At 39.0% G+C, this 12,327-nt stretch overlaps 1 protein-coding gene across 5 annotated transcripts in view; it reads left to right on the forward strand.

Annotated features, from left to right (window-relative positions):
• Wdr7 (WD repeat domain 7) overlaps positions 1–12,327 on the forward strand; it is a 283,068-nt gene that overhangs the window by 126,413 nt on the left and 144,328 nt on the right. For all 5 annotated transcript variants that reach the window (XM_017601032.3, NM_023975.2, NM_001395078.1 and 2 more), the window contains one exon: positions 5,414–5,527. In XM_017601032.3, the coding sequence (XP_017456521.1) occupies positions 5,414–5,527 (114 nt within the window). The remainder of the gene's footprint in view (positions 1–5,413; positions 5,528–12,327) is intronic.

A 12,327-nucleotide genomic window follows, 5' to 3' on the forward strand; every position in this document is an offset into this window, starting at 1 on the left:
ATCTTAACATGCTATTGATCTTTATATGGACTGATAGTTTAAAGTTATTTCCTGAAAACAGACGGCAAAGATGGCTTTGATGGAGGACTCCAGAGTGTTGTGATTTGGCTGTCTGTCTGAAGCACCTAGCCTTCGCTGTCTTCCAGAACGTTTAAGGAGTCGTGGGGAATGGGCTGCCCTCACTGCTCGGTTACGCAAGTTATGGATAGCATTGAGCTTACACTGGGAAAATGGGCTCCTTCTTTCCCTCGCTAGTAACTGAGTAGCACTGAAGATTGTGAGCAATAAAAGATATAAATCAAATTCAGGCAAAATCAGGACTATAGTTAAATATCTTTTAAAGCATGCAATCTTAGGGTGATGATGTTGTTTAGCTGGTAGAGTGCTTATCTTCTTCCTTGGTCCTGGCACTAAGGAGGTAATAATGGCAAGAATATCAGGAGTTCGAGATCATCCTCAACTACATAGCAAATGCCTGCCTATGTAAGACACTGGGTCAAAACAAGAATAAAACGAAGTGAAGAAAAGGTCATGTGATCCGGAGCAAAGGAAACTCTCAGGGGGTTCACCTTGCTTCTGTATGAATGCTCTGTTAGCCTTTTCCTCATCTGTTTTTGGGGAGTACCCACAGTCTACACACAGTGGCATGGGGCAGCTTGGCTGATACAGAATTTTAGGAATCCAGACTGGCTTTATGGAAATATAATTCATTTACTAGCCTTTTTCCAAACACACACAATCTGGAGAGCTTTTTGCTGTTTATACAGTTGTGCAGCCACCATCGCAGTTGTTGAAAGCCATCCCCACCACTCAGCAGCATCTTCCATGATGCCCGCTCCTGCTCATCCGTAGGCCAGTGCGCAGCTCTGCATGCATGCATGCTCGCTCGCTCTCTCCCTGTCTCTCTCTTCCTCCCGAACCCCCTCCCTCCTTCCCTTCCTTCCTCTTCCCTCCCTCCCTCCTCCCTTCCTCCCTCCCTCCCTCTGTCCTTCCTTCCTTCCTTCCTTCCTTCCTATAGACTTGTTTTACCTATGTGAGTATACTGTTGGTGTCTTCAGACACAGCAGAAGAGGACATCAGGTCCTATTACAGATGGTTATTGTTAGGAACTGAACTCAGACCTCCGGAAGAGCAGTCAGTGCTCTTAACCGCTGAGCCATCTCTCCAGCCCACTTCTCTGCTTTCTATCTCAGTAGATCTCACTGTCTTTGTCTTTGTATATAAATAGCATGAGGCCATTTCTTTAAGTTTCTAGTGGGTCTACAGCAGCTGCTATTAGAGCTCCGTCTTCTTGCATTGCCGAGTGGCAATGCCACTATGTAACTATATTATGATTTTGTGTCACTTTGGCCATTTACAGTCTCACCGCTTTTTGGCTTTTGTACATAGTGTTGCTGTGTCTATTCATGGGTTAGTTTTCATGAGGACATGGTTTCATTTCCTGATAGTAATTGCTGGATCATATGCAAACTTTGTTTAATATTTGGGAGTAATTGGAATGCTACTCAATGGTGAGATTTGGAAGTTTCGTATTCGGTCTACATACTAGTCTCCTGTTTAATATGTGATTTAAAAAAATTCTTTCTATTCTTGTCTGTTTCTTGGTCTATTTTTTTCTCTTAAGAGGGTTTTTGCAGAGCAAAACTTGTTTTAATCCTGATGAAGCCCAGCTAATCAATATTTCTTCATGTGGATTATAGATCAATGATTTTTTAAATTTAAAAACCTCTCATTGTTTTATATTTTATATTTAAAGACCATAACTGAGTTGAGTTAATTTTGTATAAGATGTATGGTTTAGTTGGGATATACTCTCTTCCTAATAATTCATATATAAGAGCTTTTTCTCCAGTGTAGTAGTATTGAGAGATGGATGAGCATTGCGAAGGTGAGGCTCACAAGAGGCTGGTCAGTTATTGGTGATGTCCTTTGAGAGTGATTGAGGTAGTTCTCATGGGACCTGATGCTTGCCCTGTCTTGTATCATCATATAATCTTTCTTCCCTCACTCTTGCTGTTAGGATTGTAATATACCACTTACCACGAGGTCCTCACCAGAGCCTCATAGTACACATCAGTACCAGGTCCTTGTTACTCCAAAAGAGTAGTATAGCGGAATTTTATTGGACTGGAAATAAAACAAGATGATGAAATTCTCAAACAAATGGAATGGATCTAGAAATTACATTAAGTGATAATAAATTTAAGTAGACTCAGAATGACAAATATTCCATATTCTCTGCTAATTTGGGATGTAGCTTGTAATTTGCATGCATCATTATTCATACACACACACACACACACACACACAAACACACACACTAGAGAGGGGAAGGGGAGTTCGGGGGAGACCAGGCCATGAGATTAGAATGTGTCAGAGGGAGGAGGCTGGGTTCGAGTTTGTAGAGTTTTTGCAGAAAGAGGCCTCAAGGTGTTGGTAGTAACAATGATTCAAGTTTTATCTTTAATTCTGTAACACTAACTTTTGTAGTTGTCTTTTAGAATTCTCTGGATTTTTTACGTGGGCAATTATTTTATCCTTGAATAGTATGCATAGTCAGTGTTCTTTGGAGAGACAGAAACAGGATCGATAAATGAGTGATGGATGGATGGATGAATAGGTAGGTAGGTGGATGAGAGATGATTAACTAAGAGGAATTGGTTGGTTCGTGCAATCAAATAGGTAAAGTCTCACAGTAGGTGATGTGCACGGTGAAGCTTTGGGAAAATGTTAATGTTAGGGCTCAGTCTAAGTCTGAAAGCCCAGGCGGCTTAAGAGCTATGTGTACATGAACTCAGTCAAGTCAGTAGCCGAAATGAAACACCACACTGAGCAGTTTGCATTGTTCTTTTCAAAGTGCATAGATTTTATCTTCTGTTTGGTATTTCATAGAGTTTTCATATATTGTTAAAAAGGCAAATATGGTCAGAGTGTAATCTTCGTGTATTCCTGATTGTAGAGTGAAAGGGATTGGACTTCCTCCATTAAATATAAATGCCATTTGCAGGTTTTCCTAGACATCTTACAAGTTGAAGAAATTCCTTCCAATTTCTGGTTTCCTATAGTTTGGATAGGGGGCTTATGTCTGGGAAACCGGTAAAGGGAATAACATTTGAATTGTAAATAAAAAAATCCAATAAAAAAAAAGAAATGTCAATTTTTGTCAAATAATTACTAAGACCTCTTGATTTCGCTTAGCTCACTCTTTGGATTACACTATTTGGCTTTTTAAACTGAACCAGATTTGTATCCCTGAGGTAAATTCTTCTTGACCACATTATATAAACATTTATATATATTGTAGACTTAATTTCCCCTCCTTCCCTCCCTCCCTCCCTCCCTCCCTCTCTCCCTCCCTCCCTCCTTCCCTCCCTCCCTTCCTTCCTTCCTTTGAGACAGGGTCTCTCACTATGTAGCTAGGCCGGCCTTGAACTTACTATGTAGACCAGCCTAGTCTCCAACTCACAGAGATCTGTTTCCTGAGAACTGGGATTAAAGGCATTCATTCACCATTATGCCTAACCCCCATTTGTTAATATCTCATTAAGGATATTTCACCTTCTATTCACGAGACAACTTAGTTGGTAGTATTTGGCTTTTATTCCAAGTTTTATAACCCTTTTTTTCTGAAACACATCCATCAAAGAACCAATGTAAGTCTTTGGTCTTTCGACCTCAGTTCCATTGAGATGTCTGTGCTCGCTCTTTAAACTCCACCTACAATCCTGAATGTCTTCCATGGGCTGAGTGCCTTGTACAGCTCTCAAGCTCCAAGGATAACTTGACAGCCTGAGTTGTATGAGTCTGGTTCTTCATCGCTGTGCTGTGATGTTCTGTAATACTATCCTCCTTGTCCCAGGAATTTACTTCCTGGCAAACCTTGTAATGAAATGATGTGGGGTGTCAGGGAACTTAACAGTGTTGCTACTACGTTGAGAACTTTGTCTTGCTGGTTTATAGGATGAGTATAAATGGTTTACTTATAAGCCACAACTTTCACTTTCATTGAATCTCTTAATTTCATGGGAAAGGGGAACACTAGTGATCATGGCGGCCCAGACTGTTTTTTTAAAATATCTTTTTTCCAGTTTCTCTGATTGTTTTCAGAATTACTGACCATTAGCAAAAATGAGAATGAGACTTCAAAGGTTATATTTTAATTCAATTATATGAGAAAATGATCTTTGATTTTTTAAAATCATTTGAACAATGTGTCCTTTTAGAAATGTGGGTTTTTTTCCTTTTTATCATCTTTGAGTTTATTTTTCAGGTAGCTAGTGTTGATTAAGTAATTAATAGTTTTCTAATAAATCCTTCCTTCATGCTAAAACTGATCTTTTGAACTCAAATATAAATGTACTTTGTAGAGTGGTATCACAGTCATTTTCTGTTCATTGGGGGCCATTTTTTGGCATTATTACTGCCATTTTCTTTCCCTTGGTTATTTACTTCCTTTGCCTCTCCCCTTTCCCCCACCCTTTAAAGGGAGATGAACTGATGCTACCGCAATGGTATCACTCTGTTCTCCGTAGTCGGTTTTAGGTCTTGTGCTCACCTCTAATTGGTTAGCGTCACTCACAGTGGTGAGTAAGTTAAGGTTCTTTCTCTTTGGTTGCTTTTGGTAAGCCTGGGAAATCATGTAAGGCAGTACACTTAGAAGAAAAGCAATCCCTTAATATCTCTAGTATTTAGTCTGAAAAGATTAGGATGGCTCCTATTTCAGCAAATATTAACATCTTTAAAAAACTTGATGAGAAATTTCCACTTCTATAGTAACCGTGATGGACGGATGATAGTCATATAAAAACACTATAAAGTCTACTTTCCATTGACAACTTAGAAATAATGTGGTAAGTGGAAATTAACACCAGAATATATCTTTAGGGAGATATGGTTATGGAGGGGAAAGATGTCTGTGTGGACTAGCAGAATGGACACTGTTCAATTTGATAATTGATTTCTTTTATATCTGGAAATGTTTGTCTTCGGAGGCAATGCATGTCTCCAGGCCAACTCCTCCTCCTTCCTCACCTGCCTGCCGTCCCCAAGTATTAACACAGAAGAGAGTAAACCTTTCAGTTAGTTCTTATTTTACCTTTTTTTTCTGATTGATGAATTATTCTATCTAAATCAGGTAACATAAGTGTAGCAAGAGTGTTGGTGAAAGAAATCAAATAAAAATGTAATTTACATCAGCTTTTGTGTCTGATTTTCTTGGCTGTTGGTTAAAAATAAATACAGGCTATACCTATACACATCTGCCCATATAAATAAAAGAGCAGAAGTGAATACTTCACTCCTTTATTTGTTTATTAATGTACATTGTTGAATGTTACCTTTAGAGTAAATGAAAGTTTTACAGTTTCACTCTCTCATTTTGTAAAGTGAAATCTTGTCACTCTTACCTGTTTAGCTGGAGTCACGGCGGAAGCCATGCAGACTATGGCAGCTGCTCCAGATGCCTCGGGGCCAGAAGCCAAAGTCCAGGAAGAAGAGCATGACCTCGTGGACGATGACATCACCACTGGTAAGCCTGGGAAAAGTACTAGAAGTGTTGGAGCTCAGATCAGTGTTTCAAACTGTTCTCATTTATTGGGGTTGTGCCTTGTTTGGGATGGAAGGCAGGAAACTTGAATTGAAGTGGAATTGTTGCTTTGGTCCGGGATGGCACATGTCATTGTGACAGTGAGCCTGTGAGCTGGGCCCTTACTTTTCTGGAAGTCTTTTAATTGTAAAACTAGGATCACTACAAAGTTTTGGACATGTAGAGGAATATACATGTCCATTAGGCTGTGGAAGGCTCTGTAGTTAAAACGTGAATTCAAGAGTAATTGTGTTGTAGTAACAATGTATGCAGTACAGGCTGCATGAGAAATGCACATAGATTCTTTGCACTGAGATTAAGCCGTGAATGCTGCGTTATAGTTGCTGTCAGACACTGACCTGTGCTTCCAGTCATGGAACCAGGCAGATAGAAACTTTTACAGAGTGCACACGTGACGTAGGTAGCCTATCTTTGAATCATTGTGACTAATTTTAATTGATGAATCTCTACATTCATTGTGCTCAATTTCTTTGAATGTACTGAGGATAAAAAGAGATTGGATAGTTTTATTGAAATTAAAGTGGGGTTTTCTTGTTTTTGTTTTTGTTTTGGTTGATCGTTTGCAAATGCATAAAAGTAGTTGAAAATATGACTAAAATCTCTAATTATTATTAAAAGTGAATAATAACTAAAATTTTAAAAAAATATATGACCAGAAAATAAGAGTAAATTTTTGATAAAAAAAAAGAAAGTAGAATTGTCTTTCTTTCATAATAATATGTAGCAAGTCTATTACTGTAATCACCTGAACGCCTCTACTGGGCAGGCATTGAAAGCTCATTGTTTTCCTTCGGTCTTGAGCTTGTGTTTCAGAGCCGAACCCTTAGTCAATGGCTTTGAATAAATTTTGCCTAAATAGGAGAGCAACAGATGAGATGAAATGATGGGGTTTCCTTGTTACTTTTTAATACAAGTTTTTATTCTTTGAAATAGTAATTGTAACATTTCCTCCTTTTGTTTTCTTTCCTCTGATGTCTCCTACTTGCTCTCTTTCAAAGCCATGGCTTCTTCTTCTTTGTTATATATATAAGCATACAACACACACATATACATATATGTGGGAATATATGGATATAGATTTCTAAATATATAATTAGAGCCTGCCTAGTCTATAATGTTACTTATGTGTATATAATCTTGAGGTTCATATACACTTGGAATTGGATTACCAATTAATTGCTTTTAACATGTAAGTCTTCTGGTGAAAATATCATCTGATTTAAATATAAATGCTGTTAGGAACCTCCAAAGTTTCAGAAATCATTTAGCATTTACCAATATAGTTCATTTCAATAGCAGCTAAAGAAAATCATTCATTTGCAGGTGCTTTTTAAGTAAGAAGATACGTTCTAGCTTCTTTCTACTGCTTTTTAAAAACAGTGCTATGGAAATATTCTATCTTAAACACCTAGAAAGCTAAAGACCTTCCTTGTAAAAAGTAATTGTTTAATTTCTTGCAAAGGAGAACTTTGCAGTAGTAGAACAGATCAGTGAGTATTCTTGAAAAAAGATCACTGTGAGCCCTCAAATAAACTTTAAGAAATTAATTAAAAATTTGGATAACACAATTACACACTCACGAGGGTGTACCAATGCTCATGACTTATCCTTACCAGTTTAATGCAGTTTTACTGTAAATCTCCTTTGTGAATTCATTTGTGCTGCCCACCGTGTATTTTAATCTGTTTAATTTGGCTAAACATGTGTGACGAATGGCATTTGTCAGTTGATTTATTTGCTCCATACCATGGGTACTAGAAACGAGATTGTTCAATATCGAAAGACTTTAAATAACCAAGAAGGCTTTCGTTAACATGTTGTCAGAGCAGCGAGCACGCTATCTATCGTCTGTTGATCGCTCAGGTTGCCTTTAGACTGTGTGACTTGATTAAGCTGTGCTATAGATTTTTGTGACAGTTTAGAAGAAAACCATATTTCTTTTTATTGACTGGAATCCTATATAAATTGCATTATGAAAAATATTGTAGATGCATCGAGAAAAACCCGCTTTGAGCACAGTCTTATTTGGGGATGAGCAGCATTGTCCAGTCCCAGTGCTGCAAAAACAAAGGCTGTCCAATGCCTGTGAACTAAAATTCAAGTAGTGTTTTTGCTTATTTTAAAGGAATTGCTAATAATACCTCTTCATAAAATACCTAAAAATTATGTCATGACATAATTTGATGTATTTAGGTTAATGTGGTTAGCTATTTAATTTTATTTTTGTTGTATGTAGCTGAGTTATTCTTAGAAGTAATCTGATCATTTATCATCAGTTGAAATGCAAAATATAATTTCCTATTTTTCTAAAAGCAGGGTGACTGTCTCTGAAATGGTAATTTTGGCTGCGAATGAATGAGGTATGAATGTTGTTTAGGACGTTTAAAGCTAAACCTAGTGGCTTTTGTTAGTGTTTGCCTCACAGAAGGGAAGAAGCACACGGGTAAAGCCTCCTAAGTGTTGGGTATGATCAATGGAACTAATTAAGTGTATTTGAAATGAAGAGTACTTAATTGGAAGAGAACAGCTGGAAAAACTGGGAGAAAAGAATTGAGTCTTGGTGGAGACGATTTGAAGCTTCGCCATGTCATTTAAACAATATGCTTCTGCTATTTCTGTCTTTCCCTTTCAAGCCAATAACCATTGATCAGCACTGCAGAGCAGCGCTGTGTGCTCGTGAACACACTTAGATTTACTTACCATCCCATCTTAACGACCGCCACATTCTTTCCTTAACTGTGGTTTAAATTATATAGCACATTTATTTTGGTGGATCAACATTTTTATGTATAAATATTAAAGGTTATTTTTACATGAATCCTATATCATGTAGTATACATGGGAAATGTGCTTTCTTGATAAAGCTGCCTCAGGGCTACCAATATTCTATATATTTAAGATCTTTTTTTTTTAACCAATAATATTCTTAAGGTTAAGTCAAGATTATTTACAACTTCTAGATCCAAAGAGTAACGTCCTACACAGTGTGTCCTTCTATCTATATACTGGCCTTGGCGTTCTAACCTATGTGCCACACTACACAGCCCGTGTTATAAATAACGCCTTGCCTGCCTTGTGCATTTATTTTAGTTTACTCATGTGAGCGGTGCTCCTGTTGGTGCAGAGGGCCTTCGTCTCGGTGTCCACCCCTCTGGCTCACCACCCTTCCGTCTCCTCCTCCATGAGGTTCCCTGAGCTCTGATGGAGAGGGAATGTGGAGGCATTCCACATGTGGCTGAGTGTTCAAAGTCTCTCGCTCTGCATGATGTCTGGCTGTGGCTCTCTGTATCTTTTTGCATCTGCTGAAGAGGAAGCTTCTCTGATGAAAGGTAGAGCTGAACAAGACCCTGGTCTGTGAGGATAGCAGAGCATCATTAGGGATCACTTGATCGCTGCATTTTTTCTTTTCTTTTCTTTTTTTTTAAAGATTTATTTATTTATTATATATAAGTACACTGTAGCTGTCTTCAGATACACCAGAAGAGGGCATCAGATCTCTTTACAGATGGTTGTGAGCCACCATGTGGTTGCTGGGAATTGAACTCATGACCTCTGGAAGAGCAGTCGGGTGCTCTTAACCGCTGAGCCATCTCTCCAGCCCTTTTCTTTTCTTTAAGACCAGTGTCATTATGGTTTTTATGACACAATCGTACTAATAGAGGAAAGCGCATTCAAAACTGACCTCCATAGAACAAATTTTAGATGAGGCAGGATTGATTCTTAAGTGGGCCTTCTGTGTGACTGACTTTTCCTTTATAGAGCTAGCCTCATGATTAAAAAGAATAAGCATCCTAAATTGAAGTTCGAGTCATAGATCCTCCAAGCTTTTTAAAATTTCAAACTTGAAGGTCGCCAGCGTTTTCAGGTGAGGCTAAAGCGGTGATGCAGTAGTCGGCAGACGTAGCCACTCAGAGTGAAATAACTGAGGCGTATGGGTTGGGTCGGCCCATTCACTCTTGTTTTGTAAAATTGTAATTCAGTGCATTTTAGTTACCAGCTCAGGGACCGGTGTGGGTCTTCCCACTGCCGACGCACAGAGCCTCCTAAATGCTTTGTGTCGCTCTGGAGTTAGAGCGCGGAGACCTGGGTGTGTTAACCTCCTCACCTCAGCTGCAGTTGGAGATCTAGCTCAGGCCCAGTTAGTTAGTTATTTACATAAGTTTGTATATCTGGGATGGAACCCAGTTTTTTGTAGATTAATGTAGGTTTCAACTTTCATTTCTTTTTGAATTATAGAATCAAAGTATTCTCCAGGTATGACATCAGAGGTTGTTTGTTTCTTTTTTTAATAGTCAGTCATTAATTTATAGTCAGTCATTAATTTATGGCAGACATTGGTGCTCGGTGTCACTGTGTGTCACTGGAATAAAGAGTCTTTTAGTTTGATTCCACAGAAACATTTAGTCTGAGTAAAAGTAGTATTTCTATATATTTTACTTTGAATAGTATATGGCAGTCTCATTAATGAGTGAGTGTGCGTGTGTGTGTGTGTGTGCGTGTATGTGTGTGTGTGTGCGTGTGTAGTATATTGTTCTTTAAAACAAGTCATTGAAAAACTAGGCAGCAACGCATTCTAATGGGGGACAGTAGACAGTAAAAATAATAATTAAATATACAATGTGTAAGATGAGGCATGCTATAGGAAAAGGTATAAACAGTAGGATAAATTTAAGTGCTCAAATTCTTACGTATCCAGAATTGTATGCCTGACTCTTATAAAATCATTTTGCAACAGATACTAGTACTGGCCTTATACATAAAAGGGGAAGCAGGCTTGCAGACAGAGCGTTTCTGGGTCTTGTGCTTGGCAGCGAATATCCTAGAATCTAACATCAGTCCCTCATGATTGAGAATTATTAACCTGTACTGTCTCACGTTCTCAGTGAATGATTAGGCAGATCTATCTTCCTCCCTGCCTCCCTGCCTGCCTGCCTCCCTCCCTCCCTGCCTCCCTCCCTCCCTGCCTCCCTGCCTGCCTCCCTCCCTCCTTCCTCTAATTGAATGATACACAGACTAGTTGTATGTTATGGTATCACATGAGCAGTATGGCACTTAGCCTGTCTCACTGCCTAAATTCAGGGAGTCCGACAAGGGCTGCTCATGTAGCTCCATGGTAGAGCTCCTGCCCAGCCCAAAGCTTCAGGTCCAGCCTCCTAATTAAAGTTAGGCCAAAATACTGCCTCCTTTGGGGAAAGAAAAAAATCACTTATTTCTTGCTTAAAATATCCAACATTACTTAGAACTACTCTTATAAGATTGCAAATAGAAGCATTTCTTGTGGCCACAGCCTCTTTATCACATGCGTGTTGAACAGAGAGCTCATTGTTCTGCCTCTTCTCTGATGTCATCGTTGTGCAACTGACACCTTAACAAATATTCATGTAGTAAAGTCTCAACATGTCTGTTAAGATAAAGCTGAAAAGAATGTCTGCTCTGAGACTAAATATTGATTTGCTCATTTTACTGCTTACTAAAGGGCCTATTCATAACATATCCTTACAATTTTCTTCTGACTAAAAGGTGGGAAATTTGCCATGTTAAAGTCCAGGTAAGCTGCACTGGGGGGATAAAGAGGAGCATTAGTCACTCAGTGAGCAACACTGCTTTCCTCACACCGGAGGAGACTCTGGACTTAGTAAGAATTATACCTGTGTCCTTTGCCTTTCTCATTCTTAAACTTGTAATTGACAGTGTGAAGAGGAGCGTAAGGAGTATCCGATCTGTAGAACTCTTTTAGAACACCGTCTGCTCTTTCATTTCTTAGATTAATTTTGCTCAGTAATTTTCCTTTTACATTAAAGATTATAAAGTATAATTAAATCATTTCCTTCTTTCCTTTCCTCCCTCTACAGTCTCCCATACTCCTCCATTCTCTCTTTCAAATTGATGGCCTCCTTCCTTCATTAGCATTTATTAGAGGTATATATGTGTACGACTATACATTGTATTCCTAAGTATAACCTGCTCATCTGTATGAAGTAACTTGGACATGTGTTTTCAGGGCTGATAGTTTGGTGTCTGGTAGTCAGTGCCCTGGAGAGGACTGTCTCCCACTTCGAGCCTTCCTCAGTTGCCTGTGGTACTTGGTGTTGAGGACTCATGGCCTACCCACCCTACCCCCATCCACTGTGGCGTGTCTGTCAGTGTTACCCTTGTTCATCTCATGTTCAGGCAGTTCTGTTGGTGGGGCCTTATAGGTGTAGCTTCTGCCATTACTAGGAAATACAACTTCAGAACAAGCTCCCGATTCCTGGCAATCTTTCCACCATGTTTTCTAAGCCTTAGGTCAGGGAGTGTATCCACTGAACATGAACATGTACATGTATCCACTGAAAGACTGGGTCCCCCGGATCTGCATTGTGGTTGGCTGTGGTTTTCTGGAATGCTCTCTTTCTGGCAAAGACAAAAGTTTCTTTGTTGAGAAGTGCGTCATCAATCACTAAATCTCTGTGACCTTCCACTACTCGTTCTTTTAGCTTTACACCGTCACTACTGTGACGTGTACTGTGTTCCGGCTCTTGTGCAGGTTACCAAAGCACTTACTTCTTCACAACTTACAACAAAAGCTGGGACGTCACAGGTTTCTCAGTCGAGTATCTGATTCCAATCATTTCCCTTTCCATGCTTTACTTTTTAATCTGAGTAAGAGAATATAAATTAGAATATTTATATTTTAATGTTCAATGTTTGCCGTTAGTTGCGTATTAGTGGATAAACACAGT

This window comes from Rattus norvegicus, chromosome 18 (assembly GCF_036323735.1).
Source record: "Rattus norvegicus strain BN/NHsdMcwi chromosome 18, GRCr8, whole genome shotgun sequence".
Taxonomy (NCBI): Eukaryota; Metazoa; Chordata; class Mammalia; order Rodentia; family Muridae; genus Rattus; species Rattus norvegicus.